Source organism: Poecilia latipinna, unplaced genomic scaffold, assembly GCF_001443285.1.
Source record: "Poecilia latipinna isolate Pla-1442-1.1 unplaced genomic scaffold, P_latipinna-1.0 Scaffold2937, whole genome shotgun sequence".
Classification (NCBI taxonomy): Eukaryota; Metazoa; Chordata; class Actinopteri; order Cyprinodontiformes; family Poeciliidae; genus Poecilia; species Poecilia latipinna.
Window position 1 is genome coordinate 40,893 of NW_015115553.1, and position 25,881 is coordinate 66,773.

Below are 25,881 nucleotides of genomic sequence, written 5' to 3' on the forward strand. Positions count from 1 at the left end.
AACTAATTATGTGAATTCCTAATCAAAGAAATTATAAACAACAAAACAAAAATTCTAATGATAAATCAACTGGAAAAAACAAACAAACAAATAATAAGAATAAACTAAACAATTTAAATTCTAAGATTTAACCAAAAAATGGGAAAATAGCTCCTACAATCACCTTCAATAATTCTTTGAAGAATCTAAATTAATGAGTTACAACAACATTTAATTTCCCTTTGGGATTAATAATAAAGTATTTTTGAATCTAAATTTAATAAAATTACTCAAGTAAAAGTAAAAAGTAAAGTGTTGTAAAAAATAAATCAGCCAGATTTAAATTTATAAGGAAAAATAAACTTTTCTGTAAGATACATGAACTGGTTTTAAGTCAATAATTCCTTAATATTGATGAGAAACTTCTTGTTCAATTGGCAAATTATTTCACTTACACAAGATAGTTTTTCCTGTGCTGTAAGTGAAATAATCTGCCTATATATTTATCTAATAACCCAGCAAATTACTAGTTTGGTATCAAGAAACATGTTTTCCAGAACATATTTGATCTTTGCTCTGTTAAAATCAGAATTTCTGTAGTTGATTAGAGGACAGAGAAGCAGTTTATCTTCACAAATCAGAAAACTTAATCACTGTATGTCTCTTCCTAATGAGTAAAAGTACAAACAAAGTGAATCCACAACAGAATGTAAGCAGGTTCAGCTAAGGAAAATTTGCCCATAGCATGCTACAAAGTGAGAGAGTTACTGTACAGACCTTGAGGAGAAATGTAATACTGACACACACGCATGCATGCAGTGGAGAAATGGAAACTTCCCTCTGTGTAGGGGGTCATGCTCCATCTACAAGTCTAGCAGACTTTGTTATTGAAGAATAATGTGTTGTGAGGGGCCACATTGCAGACATATTAGGGGATATGAAGTCCTTCAGCATGACCAGCATTCCACAGGACTACAACATACATAAACAAATGCTCACATTTGCAAAACACACACACACACACACACACACACACACACACACACACACACACGTTAAAATCAAAGCAGACTTCACACAACCATTCAGAAGGCAAAACTTCCAAGCTCAAACTTGTCTGAGATTCTATTGTCAAGAAGTTTAAATTCTTTTAATTTTGCAATGATTAGATTCGTCTTGCATTTACAGCTGTTACTAATAGCAACCGTTTTATGTCCCCAGATGTATCGATGCTGACCACAGCCTCATTCCTAGCATAAGGGCTATCGCTAGCATGTTGACCTACAACATAATCTACTCTGTATGAAAACACCTGTTCAAAAGCTAAAGTTAGCTAAAATACTAATGTTATCTTGAATGGAAACATTATCATGTCTACATACACTAATTGGTGTGAAAGGCAATAAATGTGATTTTTTTAAATCATTTGAACTATTCTTTTCCCACCGTGGAACAATTAAACACAGATTAATGAACAATTTATCTATTTAACTTTATTTAATCAGGTTGTCCCATTTAGAGCCAATGCCTCATTTACATTTCTTGACAGAATTGGTAGACTACAAACAATCGACAAGGTTTAACAATCGCGTTGACTCTTGGGTCAAACCTCAAGACTGAGGTTTTCAACTCTCCACATGGATAATATTCTAAAGATCTAAATGTGTCTAATATTGTCAGCCAATGAACAAAACTGGGAGTTTCAACAAGAAACTGTTGTCAAATTCACATGAAAACTGCTTATCGATAAACACATAAAGCTTCTGATACTGAAAAAGCCCCGACTTTCCTCAAAGATGAAAGCATCGAAAGTATACGTTTTGCATTTATTTGGATAAAAACTATTTATGACAATATTTTTGGATGGAATGAGAATTTGGATTGTCCTGAAATTAAAACAAACTGTGGAAGTTGAGATGTTTTTTGCTGTTTTTTCTTTAAATCAGTGGGTTTAGTGCTGAAAGCTTGAATATATGTGGGACCACATGGGGATAAAACTGTTATTCTTGACATAAAGAGCTGATAGTTCAACTGAGTAAAAAACCTCTTTAAAAAGAAATGTGGGGATTGCATCTGAAGAGGAATATGAAGGTTTAATGATTGCACGTTTAAAATTGTTAGAGGGTTCGCTTATTTTTTAAACAGGTACTATAAAAGTAGATTGATTTTTATTGTTTATTTTCAAGATAATTTGTGAATGCTGCTGTTTTTACAGTCAAATATACTTAAATACCTTCAACGAAGGTATGATGATGATGAAAAAAAAACAGATATATGTAGTAGTTCTTACAAATAAACCATATTTAAGTTAAAAGCTGAAGTAGTTTGGTAAGGAAAGTGAATGAAGGTGCCATTTTTAAATGTTTTGCATGTGACAAATGGATAGTGGTAATTAGGTGTGAAATTTAATTTAAAAACAACATCTCCAGTTTGTATTCCCACACACATGCAATAATTAATTATGAGGAAAGCCTGTTAGGGGTGAGATAAGCCTCCTTTTGTTAGCTGGTTGACAGTTAGACAACATTAATTAGCCCGGGTCAAAGGAAGCAGGTCAATGACCTGAATAATGGCTGCTTGTTCGGAGCTTTGGATCTGTGTCATGTCTTTTGTTTCATTTTTTTAAACTATGTCTGTAAAAAGACACAGTATCAACGTTTATATACCTGCAGAGTCATGAAAAAATGTTTTTTGGGGGGGTTTTATTTAGTTTTCATCAAAGCTATTTGGCACAGCTACAGATGATTATGTATAGAATTTTATGTGAAAATTAAACGGTTATATTTTTCAATTCACTTATGTTTTTGTCTGAACCTAAAGAAAAAAGTTTAGGTAAAGATATTTTGCTTATGGTGTGGTAATGTATGATTAGGGTGATCATTTGTTTTGAAAAATTTAACATAATTTCTGATTTTAAAAACATGTAAGTCTGGATTGTCAAACTCAATTTCATTTTGGGCCAAATCAAGATCATGACTGTTGTTAAACAGACAGTTGTGCCAGAATCTATTGCTAAAACACGTTAACAGGCTGTTAAAATATAAATAAATTCTTAAAATTAAATGATATTGAAAATCAGTCCCTCCAGGATTTTGTGATTGTTTCTGGTATATTTTGTAATAAAAATCAAAGTGTTTGTGGTACTAATTTAGAAATATTTTCACTTATGTATGATGGGAGATGTGACTTTTTATTACTCGTTATTATGGATTATAACTTGTCATCATGCTAGGCTGAGGTGGCTGTTTCATAGAAGAAACATCCACCTGCAAGTGGGGGTAAAATGTCACTTGGATACAATATTTTCAACCATTTTTGCCAGAAATCTGCAATAAAGTCGCAATTCTGCGTTAGCACCAAAAAGTGCAGGGATTTGTTGATTTTGCATGAATTTCCATGATAATTCACAGGAAAGTGGAGGGACTGATTGATGTAATTTGGCAGTAAAAAAGATAAAAATTGCTTTGATTTGATTAATAAAATAATATTTAATCACGGTGTTGCCTTGACGGTTCTGTTTATGTGTCTCCTTAGAGTTATAGCAGGGGTGGGCAATCCTGGTCCTTGAGGGCCGGTGTCCTGCAAGTCTTCGATGTCTCCCTGGTCCAACACACTTAAAATCACCTCCTAAGTGCAGTCAGGTTCTCCAGAGTCCTGCTAACGACCTCATTATTTGACTCAGGTGTGTTGAAGTAGAGACACATCTAAAAGTTGCAGGAGACCGGCCCTTGAGGCCTGGAGTTGACCACCCCTGGTCTAGAGGGCCACAGAAGAAGCCATGGCGGGCCGGATTTGGCCCCCTGACCTTGTGTTTGGCACGTGATATACATCATTTCCATAGTTGCATCTTACTGCATGTTGGATGGTCAAATAAAAGTCTCATCCCCTTCAAAATAAAATATATCGAAGGGGATGAGAATTGATATACACATATTGAATCAGGCTTGACCTTTCACCTAGAAAAACAGTTTTTCTCCTTGCTTCTTTGAAATGCAACATTTTCACGGGAAAACAATGCTTTCCTTGATTCTCAAAAAATATGTTTTCATGACCTCACCAGGTTTTATTTTATTCATATTACCACGTACTGGTATTTTCTACCAGTTTTATAATCGTCTTATTATTTTTATTATTATTATTATTTTAAACTCTGTCAAAGTTTCTTGTTTGAATGAATTTGTGTTTAGTTGGAACTGTGAAGATTAAACTCTAAAATGTGGAATATTTATTCAGTCGAATGTTTTGAACTGTTTCATAGTTTTGTCATCTGCAGTGATAATCTGTTAAAATTTTAACTTTCTAGTGGATTATGAAGAATATGGGTTGACCGACTGTGATATTCCTCTCCCAAAACTTTTATCGTTATTATTCAAGATTCCAGTTTCGCCTTGGAAATTTGCTCAAAGTCACCTTATGAACTTCCAGTCTGAAGAATATTTCAGTCGGAGCTGTAAACTGAAGTTAGAAACAGGATTATGATTTAGCACATGAGGTAATCCAGTCAGATTATTAAGTGAGCCAATAGTCCAGATTCAGACCACAGAGGTCTCTTTTTATTCCTGTTATATTGTAGCAAAAACTGATGAAAGAAAACTTAGTTATGAACTTTGGCTTCATTTTCTGTTTTCTTCCAAACTTTCTCGTCTTAGCCTAAAAAGCTTTGTTTGTTTTTCGTTTGTCTTCTGCTAAATTAGGTAGTAAGTGAATAGATATTAGTTGCATAAATAGAAGGTTTGGTGTTTTATTAGTTTAATTACAGTTTCAATGGATTCTTAATTTCTTTCATCAGAGCTGAATAAATGTTCATCTTGACAAATCTTCCAGTTTGAAAAAAGGGAGCATTAACATTTCACTGATTCAAGTTTATTGGGGAGAGGAATTGCTGAAAGTGTTTTTATTCATATTATTACGTATTGGTATTTTCTACCAGTTTTAAAATCGTCTTATTATTTTTTCCAGATTTTATTTTGTCTCGTTATTCCCTGTGATGATGTGATTGTCGTGAAGCACTTTGGTCAACTGAGTTTGTTGTAAAAGTGCGATATAAATAAACTTTGACTTGACTTAAGATGTAATCATTATTGGACTGGTAAATAATTATTTTTGAGTGATAGTGAGACTAAAATTCATTTATTTAGATGAACTTACACTACAGTCTAATGCTTTGTTTTCCATTTTGAGCTGGATAGTTCTATATTCACCTAAACGTGCTATTATAACTGCCGATATGTTTTATATTGGGTAAAAAGTTATGTTAAAAAGAAAACAGCTTCCTTATCAACTTTTATAGCTATTTGATGTCTCAGGTCAAGCTAACTTTAAGCACAGCATTTCAAACAGTGTTTTTCTCTAATTGGTTTTTTCTTTGTATTGCTTTAGAAAGTAGTGAACTACATGGATAAGTTTGCAGATTTTACGGCTTGTTATTTCACAGTGTTCCACCATTACAGAAAAAAATAAGGTTTGTGTTTTTACTTCCACTCTGCATCTCTCCAGATCCCAGTTACATAAACAACAAATCCGTGGCTCAACAATGACCTCTTGGTTAGGCAATTAATTGAGCACCCATGCACCCAAACACACAGAACATCTAAACAGTAATAGTTCAGACCCCCCAGAAACAGGCAGGTCAAGGTCCTGTGCACGGACAGCTAATCTCTCTCTCCTTCTGTGTGTGTGTGTGTGATTATTCCTCTGTGCACCAACTGGAATGCTGCGCTTTTTGTCGTGCAATCACAGACGCTTGTGGAATTTGAACTGATATGAAAATAATTGCTTCACTTTGGCTAAGAGAGATGTTGTAATGAGTGGTGTATTTTCACAGTCAGAAGCTGGAAAAAAAAATTTAAAAAAATAGTTTTCATCAACATTAATACTGAAACATTTCTCGACCTTCTCACAAGTCACAGGTTCTATTTTACTAATAAGGAAAGCTATTTTCCTATTTTCTTTTTAAAGTGGTTTTTGTGCATGTCAGTGGTTTTTATGGATCAAGCCATTTTGATAAGTTCGTATGTGTGAGACAAGCCTGAGGCTATAAATGGTCCCTCCTGATTTTAAAGTACATACAAATCCACACAAATGCGTTCTTGCATGGCAGAAAATGGATGAATTGTTTTTAATGTGAAACTGAGGGCTGATTTAAACTGAACGTTGCAGACGTTAGTGTTTACGTCTGGAAATTTCGCGCATGTGCACAACGCTGGAGGCAAAATAACCCGATTCTTTCACATGTCATCCAGAGGTAGAACAATTCCGTTGTTACGTCGATTCGGGTTTCCCCATCAGATCCGGTTCCCCTGCGCCGCTCCGAACCGCCGCGTGCTTGTTCAGCGCTTCTATCTAGACAACTACGGACACCGTGAAGGCTCAAACAACGTGTATCAGCGAACGTAACAACTTTAATAAATGAAACCGGGAGATGTAGGTATGATTCAGTTAATGTGGGCCACAGCAAAGGGAAAAGTAACAGAAAAAACGTTAAAGAACAACTCAAAACCACTTTTGCCACACACACACACACACACGCGCGTAAACTGTTGCCATAGCAACTGACAACAACGCCACCATTTGTTTTAGGAATCGGCACACACACACACACACAAAAAAAACACGCAAATATTTCAAACACAAAGAATAGAACGGTTTTAGTTACAGTTTTAGTTTTTAGGCCTGTTGTTTATTTTGCGATCATTGTGGTAGATTAGATAGTATTCGCTAATCTAACACAGCAGTGGTTGATTAGTTTATGTAAATCGCCTATTTTCTTTTCTGAAACACCCAAATCCACTGCACATCCACATGCGACGGTTGTCAAAGCAAGCATGACTGACTATTTTTTTCTCTTCATTAAAACTTTTTACTGATCTTGTTAGTTGTCATAGTGTTGACAATTGGTAGCAAAGCACTGCGTTCCTTTGTCTTTTAAATATCATCAAGATCTAGCGCGTTATATCAACAACCTGACAGCTAAAACTAATGATAGTAATCATCATGAGCAGTGACGTCACGCTGCAAGGGATCCATAGACGTCTATTCAGTTCCAATCAATTAAAAAATACTTTATTAATCCCAACAGGAAATGACTGTCCAACATTAGATCTGCCTATAGTCTGGAACACTTTAAATCACTCATTAAAACTCGTTTACATTCTTTGTCATTTACATAAGGTCTGACATTGTAGCTATGGGGTCCCATTTGTGTCAAAAATAACCCTGAACATGTACAGCACTAATACTTATTTGAAGGTTACTTTCAAATTATACTTTTAATCTGATATTCAAGCCTAATCTCAACATGTAATCTAATTTATTACTGTATAAGTATATGTTAAGCACACCCTAAGGAAATATCAATTACTTCTTTATTTTCTTACGTACATAGAGAAAACCTGATGCACATGTGAAATACTTTCGTTGAGCTTGCAAACCCTGCATCTGAAGGTCAATTCAGTTTTGTAATTGTAAATGTTTCAGCAATGTCCTGCAATCATCTGAATTGATGGTTTCAACTGGAATTGCTCCATAAGTAGGTGAATGTCGCAGAAATCTGGAAGGATTTCACAAGACATGGAGCCTGAAAAGAAGCCTGAACTTTAGTCAAAGATAAAATGTCCATGGCTCATTAGTGTTTCAGTCGTTAAGTAGGTATGGTTCATTAAGAGTTTTACAAAAATAGAAATGCATGACAATGTCCCACATCATGGATTAGATTGAAATGGAGTACACAAAGAACTGTGACAGTTCTTCTGCCAAGTTTATATTTTCTTTGTTGAAAGAGTTAGCAAATAACTTTACCCTTTATAAGCTGCAATGAGCAGTAAAGTTTCAGTAAAAACCTGATCCCCAGAGTCATAAAAGGGCTTCAATTGTATTAAATCTTTACTAAATAAAATAATACGTAAACTTAACAATACTTTTGGATTACAAACGTCATCCTCTGTCAAATTAAGTCTCTGTTCCTCATACATGCCATAAAAAACAGACCATCCCAAAACGACTTTTAGTAAAGACAGGTAAACCCTTGAGAGTTAAATAAAAATAAGCAAAAGGTATTTGTATACAGAACGCAGCGAAAAGTTATTAAACAACAAATAAAAACTGTAGATTAGATGTGACCACACCTAGAAGCTCCGACCTGCGAGTTTCTGTTTTGGCACAGTGTTTTTGTGATTATGTACTGAATCATTCTTCATACAAACTTGTATGTCCACTGATATCCAAATAGCTCAACTTCGGTCTTGGCTGATCAGGCTATTCTCTCCGTATTTAACTAGCTTGTCCATATTTTCTGCATCTACTTTAAAGAAGCTTTTACATACTTTTTCTTCCACAGTGGAGTATTGTGCAGAGTGTGTACAATACAGAGCTTTACTTATTGTTTTAAAAGCTGTTTTCTGCTATTTCCAGGTCTTTCACTCTTCTTATTATTATTCTATTGGCTCCTTTGTTAGAAATATTATGAGGAAAACTTGGTCTTGGCTGTTTTTTGGTGAAATTGTGTTCTTTCCACTTCCAAGTTAGGGAACAACAGCACTAACTGGAACATTCAGAAACGTAGAAATGTAGTTGTAGTGATTGTAATTAGTATTATTTGCAACTCCAAGAACTTTTTGTGAAGATCTTTTTGGTTTTCCCAATCATACAAATGTAGATTTTAGTTTGTTTCTTGGCTCCCTGCCTTTTATTGCAGATTATTTTCTTCTTGTGATCAAAGCTTATTCCCTGTGTCATTTCATTTTTTAAACTTTACTTATTTGTTTTGATTTTATTGTATTTATGGATTACTTGGGTTGTTGCCAACATCTGGTGTGGATTTTACATCAATGGACCCATAAGAGAAAAATCGAGAAAAACATGTCAAATACGTATTTTAAATGATGGATAATAGAATAACTAATGCCAGTGCTTAAATTATTTTCAGCTCCCACAAATATAATCTCAAATCTGGCAAATGCATATCTTTAGTTTATAAAAATTATTGACAAGGAACTTAAAAGTTAAAGTAAACATTATTAATGTCAAAAGTAATAGTTTTTAGAGTTAAAGAGTCATGTTAAAGTTAAGCTGGCATGTTGCTGAAAAAGCAATCTAGTTCATAAGAAACAAGTAAGAAAAAAAGCACAAAAAGAGACTTAACTAATATGTCTGTAATTATAGGACCTGTAGATTAATTGGACTTTTTATTTAAAACACACAGTTAACATCTGTCATGCATTGGTTGGGGTTTGTGTGGAGGGTATTTCCCATCAAAACGGGAAAATCTGTGTTTTGTGGTGGTGGTATGTTGACTTTACATTGTCATTGGTGACACAATGAGTAATATTGGGACCGTAAAACTGAAAAACAGCACCTGTTTTCTGTTTTTGTGTGACTGTGAAGGACAAAAAGGCAAAAAAAAAAACAATATTTGCCAACCAAGAAAAACAACATCTGCCAACTTTATGACCAACAAACATGTCCAGAAATAAAGTTCAATTCCCTGACTACTAGTCACAATGCACATCAACAGAAAAGGAATAGATTCCTTAAAACAATGGTGCTGGAGCACATCCTATTCTAAATCACCCTTTCAAAAACTTGTTTTCAGGGAAAATGCTTCAGGGGATATAGTTTCCAACTTCTGCACTGCATGACATCATAGAAACGCAGGTGCATATCAACCTGACCCATGAGGGGTACAATAGGCAACAGCTGCAACTTTTACTGCTTCATCTGTTATCAAAGACAAAAGATGAGACATCTGATGATGAGACACAAACCGTCCTTCTCGGCAGGATTTCCTAGAAACGGTGCTGCACGTACCATTTCAATCCCTGAAATATGGAAATACCCTAACCACAGGTCACAGTTGTTATTATTATTAGATCAGCTTTGACTTAAATCTTTTCTTAGTTATATTTCAGCTTCATTTGGCAGCTGATTCCTTTCAGCCTGGAAAGCAGCACTGGATTCAGATTTAGAGGGGAAACGGTTTTCTCCTTCAGTCTCGGGCTAATTTATTAGTCACATCATCTGTTGATTTTTATACTTTTGCGTGTGTGTATACAAAAACAAGACATGATTATTTTGTTTTGAGAAGCCAAATAAATGGGTTGAACTGGGTCACGGTGATCCCTACACTGTAAAACATTTGAGCCGCATTTAGTTGTGTCTACTGTCTTCTACTATTTAAGTCAAATAAATGTAGTGAGTTTTAGATTTAGAACCTCAATGTGTGAGTTTGTGAAAGACATACAGTAGTAAGTTGTGTTAACTTTTTATTAATTTTGTCAGACCTTCCAGAGTTGAATAAACTAGACTTTATAGGTCAGCGCTAAAAAAAAAACTGAACGAGGAAAAAGACAGGAGTGGGAACTATTTCCCAGAATGTTGTTTTTTAATGTTTTTGTATCCTGAGATGGATGTGTGTTACACTGATCTGGTGTTTTATTAAGGCAAATGTTTATTTTTATGTCCTTTGCATACTAAATGTTTTTTTAATCAGAATTCATTCTGACATTTAATAAAATTCATTATCAGATCATAAATTTTTTCATGCAATTCGAAACAAATTTAAATTATTCTAAAGCAAAATAAGCAGTTATTTTACCTTTATATTGTGAGTAAAAATAACAGAGAAATGTGACCTTTAACCAGGTGAGGGCAGTTTTTTTCTTGCATATTGTTAAATAATTATTTGGTTTAAATTGCAGGATTAATTTAAAACTCACAATTCAAGATTAATTAACTTAAAAAATAATGTTTAGACAACTCACCTCTTGAAGTTAAATCAACTTCATGAACTTTAATTTCTGAGTTAGAACCAAAACACTTTTCTTGTGACTTAAATTGCATTTTCACAGCAGCAGGCGGACTTTCATTTTCAAGTTAAACCACCTTCAGATGTTTTTACAGTGTAGTTGTTTTTCATGTGTGCTTCTCCATTGTTCAGGTAAAGTTTGTGCTTTGTATTTGTTTTTGCCTTTTGGTTTATTACTTAATCAACATCAATACAACATAGATTGTTTGAATATTAATAAATTATGACATTATGTTTGAATCCTCTCTTTAATCATGTGGAGTACTTTTTCATTTTATCATTGAATTCACACAAAAAGAGTTTCTAATTTCTCATTCTGTTGTATCCTTGGAGAAAATCTAAATATATTTAGGAGTTTTGTGAGTTTCAGTGTAAAGAAGTACACTAATGTAATACATCAGGGAGATTTGTTGCTATCCAGACTCTCTTGGATCAGGACACCAGCACAATTCAAGCATTCTGGAGAGGTGAGTCACATGGATGGACAATAATAGCATAGTTCCCAACTCCTTGGGGGAACACAAATATGATTCCTGCTAAGTTTCTAGAGCAGCTATTCTTACAGATGACGTAAAGCTTTGGACAGGCCCGTATATGTCATTCTGACCGTACTCCTGCAGGGAATGGCTGCTTGGAAGCGTTTGAGTCACATTGTGTTTGTTGTAAGCAAAGTTCCTTCAGTGCCTTACTAAAACAGCTACATGGTGTAAGCTGATTATCTCTGTAACAATGGTAAGCAACTGGATTTTCCTGTGCATTATAACACATTTATTTATTTTACATTTCTTAGAAAGGAAAAGACAGAGACACTTTTACTGCAGAATTTAAAGGTTTGAATTTCTGTAATACAAAACATGCAGTTAAGAAACACAAATGACTGTAATCAGAGCTGTCACATCCTCAGTACTGTGAACATCTTACAACAGACGCGGCAGTGAAATCCAGCCAAAGGAAGGTCAAGAAAGAATATTTAGAAAAGTGAGAAACTAAAACTGCGGCTGACAGCTGTTTGGCTGTCCTGAAGCAGAGGGCTCATAAAACAAAAAGGTTTTTAACACATTTCTTGGATCCAGATTCCTTGTCTGGATTCAAGAACTTATGTGCACATTCCACATCCAAACATCCATCAGTATATGAAGTAAAATCCAGTCTGTTGGAAAAGAGTTATTTTCATTGTCTGAGATAAAAAAAAATTAAGATTTTTGGGAATTTACAAATCAAATCAATCAAATTGGAGTGATTATTTTGGGTGAAGAGTTCAAAAGCTCACATTGATGCTGTATTTGAAAAGCTCAGGAAGAAGGACAAAGCCTTGTGCTGCCATCTACTGTTTCCGTTTTTACCTACCTCTGAATCATTCTGGACAAAGATAAATGTGTTGTAGTAGAGTGAATAGAGAAATTCTGTATTAATAAACTGCAGAATAAAATAAAAGCTGTAAAAATAATGCAGTAATGAAACAGAAAAAAAATCTCATCATATAGTACATTCTAAATACTCCCTACGTTAAAACATTTGTATTGTTGTTTCTAAATGAATATGAACTTGTTTTCTTTGCATTATTTGAGGTCTGAAAGCTCTGCAGCACAACACAGGGGTCGCTCACTCCCGATTAACTTGCCATACAAACGACCACAAGCTGTTAATAGCGCACACCAGAAAATATGGCAAATTGGCTTGCCATAGACTTTAATCACACGTGCTCCGTACTTTACACGTGCGGAAAGTTCACGTAAACAGCTGTTTACTACTTGAAGGAACCCGTATGCTACTTTTCAAATAAAACTTGCAGTAACTACAGAACCCAGTATATATTTAAAATATTTTAAAAGTGATTACCGTAATAACGGAACTTAACAGTAAATAAGTAGAAGATATTGTTACTAAGTATTGCAGTTAAATTCATATGTCTGAGTTTAGCAGTTTGTTTAAATTAGTGATTATCGTATAAATCTAATCTTATTAACAAAGTTAAGTTTATATATATATAAATATGTGTATATATTCCTCACTACTTTACATCACGTCTATCTTTTTAAAAAGAACTGAAATTATCTAAACGTTTTAGCGCTTCTTTAAGTTTTCATTTCTCCATAAAAGACAACCTAATAACAAGCAGTTGTATCTTTTTTTTAGTTTTACGCAGTTCTTTAGGTTTTCATTGTATTTTTTTCTAACGTGCTTATCTTTATGGGGTTTTTTTTTTATTAATCATTGAGTCTTATTTTGAAAGTGAGTACAGGAAGTTGTATGAGTGATTTTCCAAACCTGTGCGCGTGTCCTCAACGTGGATGTAACTTCTCAGACAGGTATTATACAGAAAGGTTTTATTGTAAACACAGCCAGTGTCATACTGTTAGCTCTGTGTTTACCGCGTTAGCGAGAGTTTTTTGAGCTCGTGCTGGTTCAATAAACGCGCGCGAGTTTAAAAACAGCACCGTTAGCATTAGCCTGTTAGCTCACGGAGCTACATTTGAATGCTGGTATAATAACACGCTGACATTTTATTTACAGCAGTTATTTTATTTTCACTCGAAATAGTTTTGCTCTATAATTATCGTGTAAATGTAAACTAGCATTTGACGTAGCCTATATGTTCAAAAAATGTTGCTTTGTTCGTAGTTTATATTTTTATTTTTAATAACCGTCCAGAAAAAAACGGCTATTTTTAATAACATTTTAGTATTACTATGTTTTAATCTTATCTTGTAAAGTTGCCCTGTCTGTACAATATTTTACTTTTATTTCCACATTTGGCCAATAAATTATATTTTTGTATTCTTATGCAGTTTCTAATATATATATATGATGTCTCAGACTGTAAGAAGTTCATATTTTATTCATATAAAGAGTTTTATGTGACAGCCACTTTATGTCATATTCTGTCATGCAGAGTGACATAATTTGCTTGGAAACGCTTTAATTGCCTTCTCAGATGGACAGAAGCTCACCAGATGATAAACAGAACCCGCCACCGATGGAGGATGCAGAAGAGATGGAGGTCACCATGTCAACTCAGCTAGAAAATCTCCTTGTGACCAAAGAGGATGCCATACAAACACAGGCAGAGGAAACAGATGGGCTCCCTTCAGGGTCTGGGTGTGAGAATGAGGACTCAAACAAGTCTGTCCACACAGACACTTCAACATCACATCTACCAGAGGTGAACGATCACAACCTGCCATCAGAAAACCAGGGGAAGGAGGTACAGGTCGCTATGGTAACACACGCAGAGGATGTTTCTGTGACCCGAGACGATGCCACACCAGCAAACACACACACAGAGGCAGATGGAGCTGTCCCGACAGCCGCATCAGCAGCAACGCTCCCTGTGAGCTTTGTATGTGAGGCTGGCTGTGTGGATGAGGACTCGGACGATTCAGACAGGTGTTTACACTCTCAAACATACACAATGCACTGCAAAAACACAAAATATTAAGTATTTCTGGTTTAGTGTCTAGTAAATGTATCTTGCTACACTAAATAAGACAAAACTAATTTAAAAGTGACTTTTCAGCAAGCTATAGGAGCTTGTTGTAAGTACATAATTCCATATTGATGAAAACGTTCCAGATCCATTTACAGATTATTTCACTTATAACATGGGAGAAATGTCTTGTTAAATAATCTGCCAATGGAGCTAGTACTTTTTCATTAATATTGACTTAAAACAAACCCCTGTATCTTGCTTAAAGGTTACTTATAAGTTTGTTTGTTTTTTACTTGTTAGGAGTTTTGCAGTGTACCTGCTGATCATTTGCACTGACAGTTTTTGGATTCGACACTAGAAACTGCAAAAAAAAAGAAAACATTTCTAATATGTTGTCTTTTCTCTTTACTAGTGACAGTTCTTCATCTTCTTCCTCATCCTCCTCTTCTTCGTCATCTTCCTCTTCCTCCCCTGCCCCGGTGTTTGAGGATGTTGATGAAAGTTTCAGCCAACCAGCCCCTATCAAAGCTAGAGATGAAGTCTTACTTGAGGTCAGTTTGTGTTTTATAAAGTTAAGAAGTTTTTGTGTTTGATTTTAACTGTCGTTAATAGTTACCACAGTGTGTACCTAACTAAGTACCTGATAACAATGACATGGTTATTTGTAAGTCAGCTTTCTTATTTCAAGTTTGCTAAGATATTTGCACTAAAAACTAAACCTAAAATACTTTGTAGGATTTTATGCTTTTGTTGTGTTAATATTGTGTCACACTAATTTTAAGGGAATATTGTTGGGAAAACTTAAGCCGATGTATTATTAGCTGCATTAGATCATTTGTTAGACGTTCCCGTTTGTGTGCAGGAGCTTCCCGCTGTGGAGGAAGTCAGTGTGAGCTTACCCGAGGAAGCCGAGCTGCAGCCGGTGGGAACAGTCTCCAGTATCGTCCAGCAGCTCGGTGAGTGGACTCCCTGCTGATCAACGCTGCGTCCTCAGAACCGCTCTGTCGTTTAACTCTGTGTTTGTCCCCTCAGTTATTATCCAGTCCCTGAAGAACACACCCGCTCTGAACGAGGACAGCATCCTGTTCAGGTCCGACAGGGTGGCTGTGGGAAAGGTGAGAACATGAAGTCAGACTGAATTTAAATCTGATGCTTCCAGCGTGCTGATAATGGTCTGCTGGTGTGTTTTAGGTGTTCGAGGTGTTCGGCCCTGTGTGCAGTCCTTTCTATGTTCTGCGCTTTAACTCTTCAGATCAGATCAGCAGCAAAGGCCTGACGGAGGGATCGACTGTTTATTTTGCTCCAGCACTCAAAGAGTACACAGAGTACATCTTGATGCAGCAGCTCAAACTGTAAGGACATGCCTCCATCTTCTGTCCAGCAGATGATTACCTATGTAGAAAACTCTGTGTGTTACAAAATAATGCTGCTTTCCACAGTTTAAAAGGATCTGATGCTTCTTGGAAGAATGATGATGAACCACCAGATGAGGTAATCGCAGCTCATGTTAGGATCAGTTTCTGTGGCTTTCTGGGTTTAGAAACGCTGCTTCACCTTGTAAACCATCTGGCAGTAACCAGACCTTTGAATCTCTGTTTATATTTATAAATATCTAAATTAGATTTTGTTTTTTGCAAAGATGACAATGTAACTGTGAATGTAGAAAAATACACAATGTGACACACGTGTTAGCAGAGCCTTCAGTAGTTTCTCTTCTTTTTCTTCGTCTCCTCCAGGCTTTGGATTACAGCGATGATGAGAAGGAGCAGGAGGCAAAAAGAAAAATAAGGAACAACAAACGGAAGGAAAATGGCTGTGCAGGTACTCCCACAAACATAACTCTGGCATATGATGTCGTAGAAACTTATCTCCTCTTTTTTCACTTTGACAGCTTTGGTGTCGTCGTTCATTTAACTTTTATATATTTTCATAAAACCAGGAGTTTTATACAAAAAAAAAAATTCCAAGCAGTGTTTTTCTATTCTAATGTGTCACACACTGATATTACAGTGATGATTGCAGATATTAAAAAACAAAACTATTTATAAAATATGCAGCGAAAATGCATATTTCACCTTGTAAACCGTCTGGCAGTAACTGAACCTTACTAGCAAACCTTGTGATCTTATGCAAAGAAAAAAGAAAACATATATGAGTAGGACTGTCACAATTTTGCTAGAAATTATTGCGATAAATTATAACATTGTCATTTTGAGACCATTTGCTGTAATATGTGATAAAGGCTTGTTAATGCAGGTTTGCCCTCTGTAAAACTAACAAACTTTAATTTTGAACTGGAAGACATTTTAAATATTCAACATAAAACACAATAACCAAAAGCAATAAATAAAAACCACACACAACCAAAACTATGTATAAAATATATTATGATTTCTGTAAACAGAATCACCCTTCAAAAGATATTAATCATCAGAATGGAAGTTAATTTATCATGCGATTGTTTATTGTGCGAGGCTTATATATGAGGTACTTTATTTTGAAAAGTAAAACTATTCCACTCCATTTGATAAATATTTACATTTAGATAAATCAAAAGAATATAAAATAGACAAAAGATGGGAAAAGGTGACAAACCTTACATAAATCTATTTTTAAAAAGGCCTAAAAGTGAAAAACTTTTTACATTTCTTCCTCTCTTTCAGATAAGTCCAGTCAGCAGCAGAACCACGACCGCCGGGCTTCCCAGCCCCGACACGCCAGAACCCGAGTCCGACATCAGCACCCGAGAAACGCGCCGCCATCCGCCCACTCCTACCCTCCACCTGGACACACGGACATTCCTCCTGCATACTTTCCTTCCCACTCCCCTTATCTTCCTCCTCCTCATCATCATCACCATCATCACCCTTTCTCTCCACCCAGCTTCCCCCTCTACCCTCCTCCTCTTCCTCCTCCAGCGTTTTTCAACCCATCTTTCTCCCCTTCTTTCTGGCATCCAAACTCTGTCCCCTATGTTGACTTCCCTCCTCCTCCGCCTCCACCACCGCCACCTCATCCCCCCTCGCCACCTCACTAACACACACACACGTTCCTAAGTTGTTAGGGTGATTTTTGTTCATTATAAGGAATATATGATTTACTTTCAGCAGCCTGTCTGTTTAGTGGCTGGTAGGCTGTAAATTTTTGATGTGTAAAATGATTTTTTTTAAATCAGTAACTCACTTGTAATGGCTAATGAAGCTGTGAGTAGATATTTGTTTTGATATTTTACATTTTTGTTCTTTTCTGATATGAACATTTTTAATTAAGGGTAGAACATTTTCTATTAAGGCTGCACCGATTTATCAGCCAGCCAGTTTATCTTTGCCGATTTCCTTAATTTTGAGAGATAAGTGATCGGCCAATACTTCTATGTGAAGCCGATTTTATCCACTGATCTTATGTAACTTTGCAAAGGTCAATAATCAACGACTTCCCTCTTCTGCTCTGCAGTGAGAAACGTTTGACAGTCAACCCACTGTTGCCAACTTAGCAGCTTTCTTGCTGTTTTTCGCAGCAATTGAGAAAAAAAAAATTGGCATAGGAAAAAATCGGAATTGGCAGGTCAGCTGTTTCAAAGATCGGTGATCAGCCAGAAAACTGCTATTGGTGCACCCTTATTATTATTTCTTTTATCTACCACTTTCACCTCATTTGGGAAATGATCACCTGCAGACTGTGATGGCGCCGCTCACTGTGACTGAAAGCTTAGAGACACATCCACCAGCTCTAAAATGACTTTATTTGACCTTTTTTTGTGTCTTCACACCTAGAAAAAAAATCTATCTATTTCAGCTGTACTGTACCTAGTCTTTTGTTTAGTCTTTTAGTCCGGAGATTAATTCATTATGCAGGTAAATACAAAAATGTTCTCGTTTAATTGTAAATTTTTTGCTGTACAATTTTATAGTTTAAACTATTTTATTATACCCATAAAATCAAAGTTATACAATCGCATTTTTTTACTGGAGACTATCGAAAATTATTTAAAATCATTCATAGTGAGCACGAAACAACCAAACTACAACAATATGAAATAAAGCAGAGGAGATGGACAGCACCCCTTTAAGCCACATTCACCACCTCCAAAGTGAAACAAAACAGAAATACGCTAAAGGGAGCTGTTTAGTCTCATTCAGGTATTGTTTATTATTGTTGGTAGTAGGAGTTGAATCTGAAAACAACTGAAACAGTGACGACCCTCAGAGGTGGACCGGGGAGGCCATGGCCCCCTCTTGAAAAATACTGGCCTCCTCAAAGAGTCGTGTTTATGTCTTGAAAAGGCATCTTCTTTAATGAAGACATAATTGTTAAACCTAATAAATAAATAAATGGACAAATAATGTTCTTTTTATTTCATTAGGTGGGCCCCTGTAACATTTTCCCTTTGAAAAATTTCTGGAGGAGCCACTAACTGCAGAATTACAATGACAAACAATTAGTAGGTTAATTCTCTGTATTTAGCATTGCTGCTCATTTTAGATGCTTCTTGTTGAATATTTCAGATTAATGAACAGACCAAAGCGCGGGCGCTGTAATATTTTTCAAAAGCAAATCAGACTTTGTGAAACGAGTGAACTTAGACTCAACTCGTAAACAGGACTTTTTTTTTTTTTTACAGTGTTTTTGTAAGTAAACTAATCCGTTCATGCCATCCTTAAACCTCAGGAGACTTTTTGAGTTAGTTCAACTTTTTGTTCTCCATCAGGGTAGCAGCAAGTCTTCATTCACATTTTTCTACTGATTTCAGTGTAGTTACTGTTTTTGTTGTTCTGTACTTGTAGTTAAGAATGTGTTAAAATGTTAAACTTTTCTTTCCCACAAGCCCTGCAGTTTGTCTGCTGCAGCCGTAATTCAGTCATTAATCAAATAAAATGATGGAAAACTGGACTTACTGTTGGATCTAGTTGTAGTTTAATCTGTTCAGACTTAACATGTTGCACCAGATGTCTAAAATATAATTTCTTGGTTGAGATTTTCTTTGTTTGTTTTGTTTTTGAGATCTGAAAGTGGGTTTGAAGGAGATAGTTCTGCTTATTTGGTGAAACGAATGACATAAATTATCTGCTTTTATTCCTCTAAACTTAAACAGTGCAGCTTTAACTTCTGTCAGTGCTGGTTATGTTGAACGTTGTTAAAGGTCAAATCTAATTTTGTAGCTTAAGAACTCGTATTGTTGACCAAAACAGTTAAGACAGATAATATGTGAACCAAAATGCTCCCAGTACTAGCTGCCGAAATACACCACCCAGTCAGAAGCAACCAATCAGAGCCAGGAGGCGGGTCTTAGCGCTGTCAATCACTTGTTATTCTACAGCTGGTTCACCACACAGCCTGGCACCAATGCTAAGGCTAGTTGGCAGAGCCACCGATGACGGCAGATAAACAGTTTTCCTGGAACGATAAGTTGTTTTTCCATCCTTAGCACATTGAGTAGCATTGATTGACAGCCCTAAGACCCGCCTCCTGGCTCTGATTGGTTGTTTCTGGTATTATAAACTTATACCTTAAAAATACATTAAAACAAAACTAGTTATTCAGCTCAGATTACATACATATTATAATAAAACACTAGCTTGTACTTCATATCACGAAGAGCAGAAACACATTTATATTGTTTAATCTCATTGCCAAACTGACATCTTTAATTGAAATGCATCTTTCAGTTGTTCTGAATCTAAATGTTTTTGAAAATATCAGTTCCTTTTAAGTTGTATTTGTTTTCTCTTTTTACAAATGTTTTGGATATTTTTCCTTTATTATCCAAATTGTTGCTGATGTGTGTATTTTTGATTTGTAGCTGTCGGTGTGCTGCAGCCATGCCTGATCAGGTCTCTCTTGAAAAGCAGCTTTTTAATCTCATGGAGACATATCTGGTTAAATAAATGTTAAATGCAAACAGCTGCTGAAAAGACTAGAAAAACTTGACCTAGTAATATTTCAATGCATGCTTTTAAAACTCAGCAGGAGACGAGAAGTGGAGAAGTTCATGGCAGTGTTGAAACCAAACACTGGACTTCTCAAATTAACACTTTATCTCATGCTTGCAGTGAGCTGCTATGATGCTGTGAGACTTGGCGTACGCAGCAGCATGTTCACAGGTTCAGGTCATGATTAACATGTCCTGCCGGTTTTCTGCAGCAGCATTCATCAGCACCAGGGGTTAAAATCAGACTGTTGTCCTCAGACACACTGACTTCCGAAAACGGCTTCAGAAAAGACTGATGTAATAAAATACAGGCCCAGAATCAAACCCAGAACCTTCTTGCTGCAAGGCAACAGCTCTGCCAACTGCACCACTGTGCAGCCATCTATACTATTCATGTGTAGTTAATAAAGTTTATTTTTATACCCACAAGAAATATTTAGAAATTTTAAAATTATTCTCAAAAAATGTCTCTAAAGAAACCTAGACATTTCTGAGATTCAAAAGTAAAAAGTAATTTTTTTAGATTTATCTCTTAACTTGGAAATTTCTGAGTTTGAAAAGTGAAAAGTTTTCACCTCAAAATTTCCAAGTTTTTTAAGCAAATTTTTGAATTTTCAAACTCAGAAATTTATGATTTTCTTTCTAAAATATTTTGGGAATTAATCTAAAAAAAAATTCTAGCTTTTTTTTTCCAGAAATCTCCTTGTTTCTTCTAGAAAAATTCTAAAATTAAGTTCAAAATTTCTGAGTTTTTTGGCTGACGTACTTTTCCTTTTTTTTTCTATTTCTAACAGCCCTAATTTAACACCATGCTTTAGTCTGATATCTTCAAAAAAAATATATGAACTTTTGGAAGTATGAATCTACCTTCAACTGCATCTAGTTTTATAATTGGTGGTAAAAAAAAAACTATTTAGAATATATAATCTTTGACCGTTTTGAACTTATCATGTTTCTTGTAAGTAATATTTTAAAAATAAACCTGGACAATCTAATTAGGTTAGCAACGCCTCAAACATGAGTCTACTCTAAGAAGAACCAATGCCCTTTGACCCCTCCTCTCACGTGTCGCGCCATCTATCGCCTTACATCGTTCCAGGCCGTCTTCCCTATCATGTGCCTCCGTTTAGACTCACCATTTGCCCCCTGAATCAGCGCTCTGCTGCAACCGGAGACCCTGAACCTGTGACTCGTTTGCATAAAGAAGGGCTATCCCTAACTGTTTCCTGACTCACTGACTAAAACAGATGATCTTAAAAGTAAACTGCAACACAAAAAGTGTAAAGTCTATGCAACATGTGTTGGCAACTTCTAATAAATCACAACCAAACAAATCTCAGTTTCACATGGAGTGAAACTCTCTTTGGTGTGCATCTCTCTCACTGTGGGGGGTCGTAAAAAGTGCTGTCATAAAATCAGAAAGGGTAAAAGTGAGAATATGTGAAATGCAAGAGAGAGGAGGGAGAGGGGAGGAAACAGCCAGTGAGGTCACATCATTTCACACTGGACTCGCCGTTCACAGAGGAGCAACACACTCAGCCAACAAGGTTTTTTCTTTGACCAGGTTTCCAAAAGCTTTGTTTTAAGTTTAAGCTTTGTTTTTATATCTGCACTCAGCTTTCTGTGCTGTAAAACAGAACCAGTGCAAATTTAAAGGATTATGATTGAAGTTTCCAGAGTCGTTTGGAGATGCAGAAGATGCAGAAAAAGAAGCCGTCTCTTAAAAAAGCAACTGATCGGTGAGTAATGGAGCAATGATATTTAGAAAGAATGAGTCATTAAAATTGTCATCACGTCTTTGACACCAGACATTTTTTCTTTTAAAAATATAGTATATTTTGTTATCAAATACAAAAATTTGTTTTAAAAACTATTGCAGTGCGGACAGATGACGAAGTTATTTGTAATAATGACGAAGTTATTTGTAATAATGACGAAGTTATTTGTAATTATGATGAAGTTAGATGTAATTATGTTGTTTCAAAGTCAGAAAACAGAAATGAAAACAGTGAATGAGTAAGGTTTTTACAGAGATACTAAATATTAATTAATAAATCAGATTTTTTTTTATATTTGGTCTTTTTAAATCAAGCAGTTACGAAGTTACTTTACAAAGGTTGAGAAGTTGTGTGTTGCTTTTTAACCTCATGGCGCAGTTACTTAATTATGATGATATTGATGACATTTAATGTCAAAATATCCTAAAAAATTAATGAATACCAAAATGTTTTCTGTATGAAAAGCATGTTTTATACCTGCTTAAAGGTTTTCCTTTTTAAAAGGTAAAGAAAAAGACCTTATCTGATGCTGCTCTATGCAGATACGTGAAGGTTGACCCACCTCGGCATGATGAATGCTTCCTTACTTTCTGTTAAAATGATTTCACCACTTGGTGGTGCTGAAAGGCTGTGTAGAGGTTTCATCCCAAGGTGATCTGCTATGCAGATCATTTAAAAATGTAAAGAAAAAAAAAACCAAAAATGACATAATGTTCAATAGTTATTCATGACCAACAGATGTAAAAAAAAAAAATTTTTTAAAATGCACTTGTTTAACCCCATTTAAAATGTGCTTTATGGCTGAGATTGTGGTCAGACATGGCAAAACCCAGAAAGGAATAAAACTCTTTCTCTACCTGAAATTAAACACCCAATAATGACCAAGTTCAGCATAAAAAGATCATTAGACCCATTAATAAAATGTTATTTTTCTTATCTGTCTTGAATCTACCAAGAAAGAGCAGCATAATGGCATCTCTGAAGAATTTGAATCAATATTTGTCTTTGGGATCAATAAAACATTTTCAAATTTGATTTTTTTTTTTTTCTTAAAGGCTAAATAATGCAATCATACCCGCTGACAAATCAATATGTTTTAATTTATAGTGAACTTTAGAATAAGTTGGAACTGGAAGACAGCTTAAATATCCAAAATAAATAAACAAAACAACTAAAGCAACAAATAAAATCAATACTGAAGTCTCTGTAAACAAATCTGCCAAACTGAAACCTTTTATCATCCAGTTTTTAGTAGAAACAGAGAAAGAAAAGAGGAAAAACAAACAATTATTTAAGTCATTTTAACTTATAATGAGTTAATTGATTAATTGCTTACTGTGACATGGCAGCTTGTTTCTCCTAAACATCATTTAACCGGTAAGTTAATTGCAGTCAGTCAAGTTGTTCATAAGTTTCTGTCAACACAAGCCAAGTCAACAGTGACTGTCAACAGAGGTTTAAAGCATTTGTCACCTGAGGAAGCTTTAATGTCGCTCCTTAATCTCAGCATAGTGACAGAAGATTTCTGCCGCTGGTAAACGCAGTGGATCAACTTTGACGACCTTTGAAGGAATCAGAACCTGTTCACAAGGCAGCAATTAAATATTATGGACGGAGACTAAGTGTGCATACAAAACACACGATGTTGTACCGTCAAACATGAAATCAGATATCTGGAGAGTTTTGGACTTCTACACTGTAAAACATTTGAGCCGCATTTAGTTGTGTCTACTGTCTTCTTCTCTTGAAGTCAAATAAATTTAGTGAGTTTTAGATTTTGAACATAAATGTGTGAGTTAGTGAAAGATTAACTTACAGTAGTAAGTTGTGTTAACTTTTTATTCATTTTGTCAAACCTCCCAGAGTTGAATAAAGGAGTTTTTAGGTTAGCATTTAAAAAACCTGAAAGAAGAAAAAGACAGGAGTGGGAACTCTTTCCCAGAATGCTTAGCGGCATGTTTTTGTATCCTGAGATGGAGATGCGTTACATTGATCTGACTCTGGTGTTTTATTAAGGAAAATGTTTGGTTTTATATCCTCCTCTCACTAAATGTTTCTGAGCTGAATTCAGTGTGACGTTTAATAAAATTCATTATCAGATCATAAATATTTTCATTCAATTTGAAATAAGAATTTAAATTATTCTAGAGGAAAATACGTAGTTATTTTAACTTGATAATGTGAGTGAAATAACAGAGAAATGTGACCTTTAACTGGGAGAGGGCAGTTTTTTTTTTTCTTGCATATTGTGAAATAATTATTTGGTTTAAATTGCAGCATTAAGTTAAAACTCACAATTCAAGATTAATGAACTTAAAAAACAGTTTAGACCACTTGTCTCTTGTTAAATCAACTTCATGAACTTTAACTTCTGAGTTAAAACCAAAGCAATTTTCTTGTTGACTTAAATTGCATTTTCATAGCAGCAGCTGGACTTTCATTTTCAAATTAAACCACCATCAAATGTTTTACAGTGTACAGACACTGATTTTGTTTAGCTGTGCATGTAGATGTGGTTTTATTTGACACCACGATAACTTGATTAAATGACCATTTTAAAGAATATGTGTGCATGAAGCACAACTAATTATAGGCAGACATGTGGGAAGCACTCTGTCTGATCTATCGCCCTTCTCTGGCTCCGGGTCACGACACAATCCGCTCTGCAGACCGGCTTCAACTCTGCCATCATTTCTATTCCTGAAGGAGCAATGTGGGTGTTTTTGTGTGTGATTTTTGTCTCTCCAGACAAGTTTATGATTAAAGTCATTAATATTATCTTGACCTTCTGGCCCAGTCAGTAATTTGTTTTCCATTGATTATAGAAAGCAGTATAGTTGATGTTCTTTTTACATACTTTGCTGTCTTTTGACAGACTCCATTCTTTGTTGAATAAAATTAATTTTAGAGTTTTTCAGGAATTCCATGAATATCGTTAAATTTCGTCACTTGATGCTAAAAGCTAGCTTTCAGGAGAAAAGTGAAATCCCAAATCTGATGTTAGCGTCCATCTGCTGAGATCTGAAGGTAAAAACGATGCAGGAAACACTGAATATTTTACCCTGTTCTTCTATACATACGCATTACTTACTGTATTAGTTTACTAAGTATTAAGTATTACTACTTTTTGCTTAAGTTAAAAAAAATATGTTGAATTAGTAATAGTTTTCCTTGAGAGTAATTTTTGGGTTCTCTACCAGAGCAGACAGATCTATTATAAAGTAATCATGGTGTGAAAAGTTTTCTACTCCATTTTATCAGATATGTTTGCTGATTTTACAAGACAATTAACGGCTAAATTCCAGCTTGCTATGCTAGTGCACATGACCTAAAATATTTTAAATGTTTTAATAAACAAACAGGTAACAGTGACGCTCCTGCCTTGACTGCCTGGTACTCCAGCATGTCAGAGCTCTCCCATGTGCTTGTAGCATTAATAAACTCATGTGCAGCTCTCCACTTTTTCAAGATGGCCTCTTTGGCAGCAGCAAGCCGTGTGGCATTACCACAACCTTCGATGACTGCTGGATAATGTCTCAAGTCAAATGTACATTGACTCCAGAGGAATGGCAGTGGTAAATCACGCCCTCTGGAGAGCGCTCCCCATGATGCAACCGCCAGAAATCAAAGACAGCTTTATGACAAGAGGTGTCCGTCTGGGGGAATCTAAGATGTCATAAGACACAAATCATAGTAGGAGCCTGATCTTACATGCAGAAAGGAGAGGAGTGTTTACCAGAAGGATTTCTGTGAAGGTCCCAAAACGCGGCCAAACTCTCAAAACTGCATGTGTGTCGTATTCACTGTGTGTCCACATGAATTTCACAGTAGTAAAAATCAAACTGCTCTTATGGAAGCAGAATAAAATGCCTGTAGAGAAAGACAACAGAAAGTTGATCATCAGATTTTGCTCTTGGAAAATGTCACATCAGTGTTTTAATTTATTTATTTTTCACCTTAAAGA

General features: G+C 35.4%; 1 protein-coding gene across 2 annotated transcripts; it reads left to right on the forward strand.

The window, feature by feature from the left end:
• Positions 1-12,990: 12,990 nt before the first annotated feature.
• naf1 (nuclear assembly factor 1 homolog (S. cerevisiae)) lies at positions 12,991-17,375 on the forward strand. Of its 2 annotated transcripts, none has more exons than XM_015022120.1 (9): positions 12,991-13,089; positions 13,716-14,167; positions 14,623-14,761; positions 15,073-15,166; positions 15,243-15,325; positions 15,402-15,562; positions 15,650-15,701; positions 15,947-16,031; positions 16,874-17,375. In XM_015022120.1, exons 2-9 carry the CDS (start codon positions 13,716-13,718, stop codon positions 17,245-17,247), a joined length of 1,440 nt encoding a protein of 479 aa, XP_014877606.1. In that variant the 5' UTR covers positions 12,991-13,089; the 3' UTR covers positions 17,248-17,375. The 2 variants fall into 2 exon arrangements, with proteins under 2 accessions (XP_014877606.1, XP_014877605.1); XM_015022119.1 differs by having other exon boundaries at positions 13,002-13,089; positions 13,674-14,167.
• Positions 17,376-25,881: the final 8,506 nt, after the last annotated feature.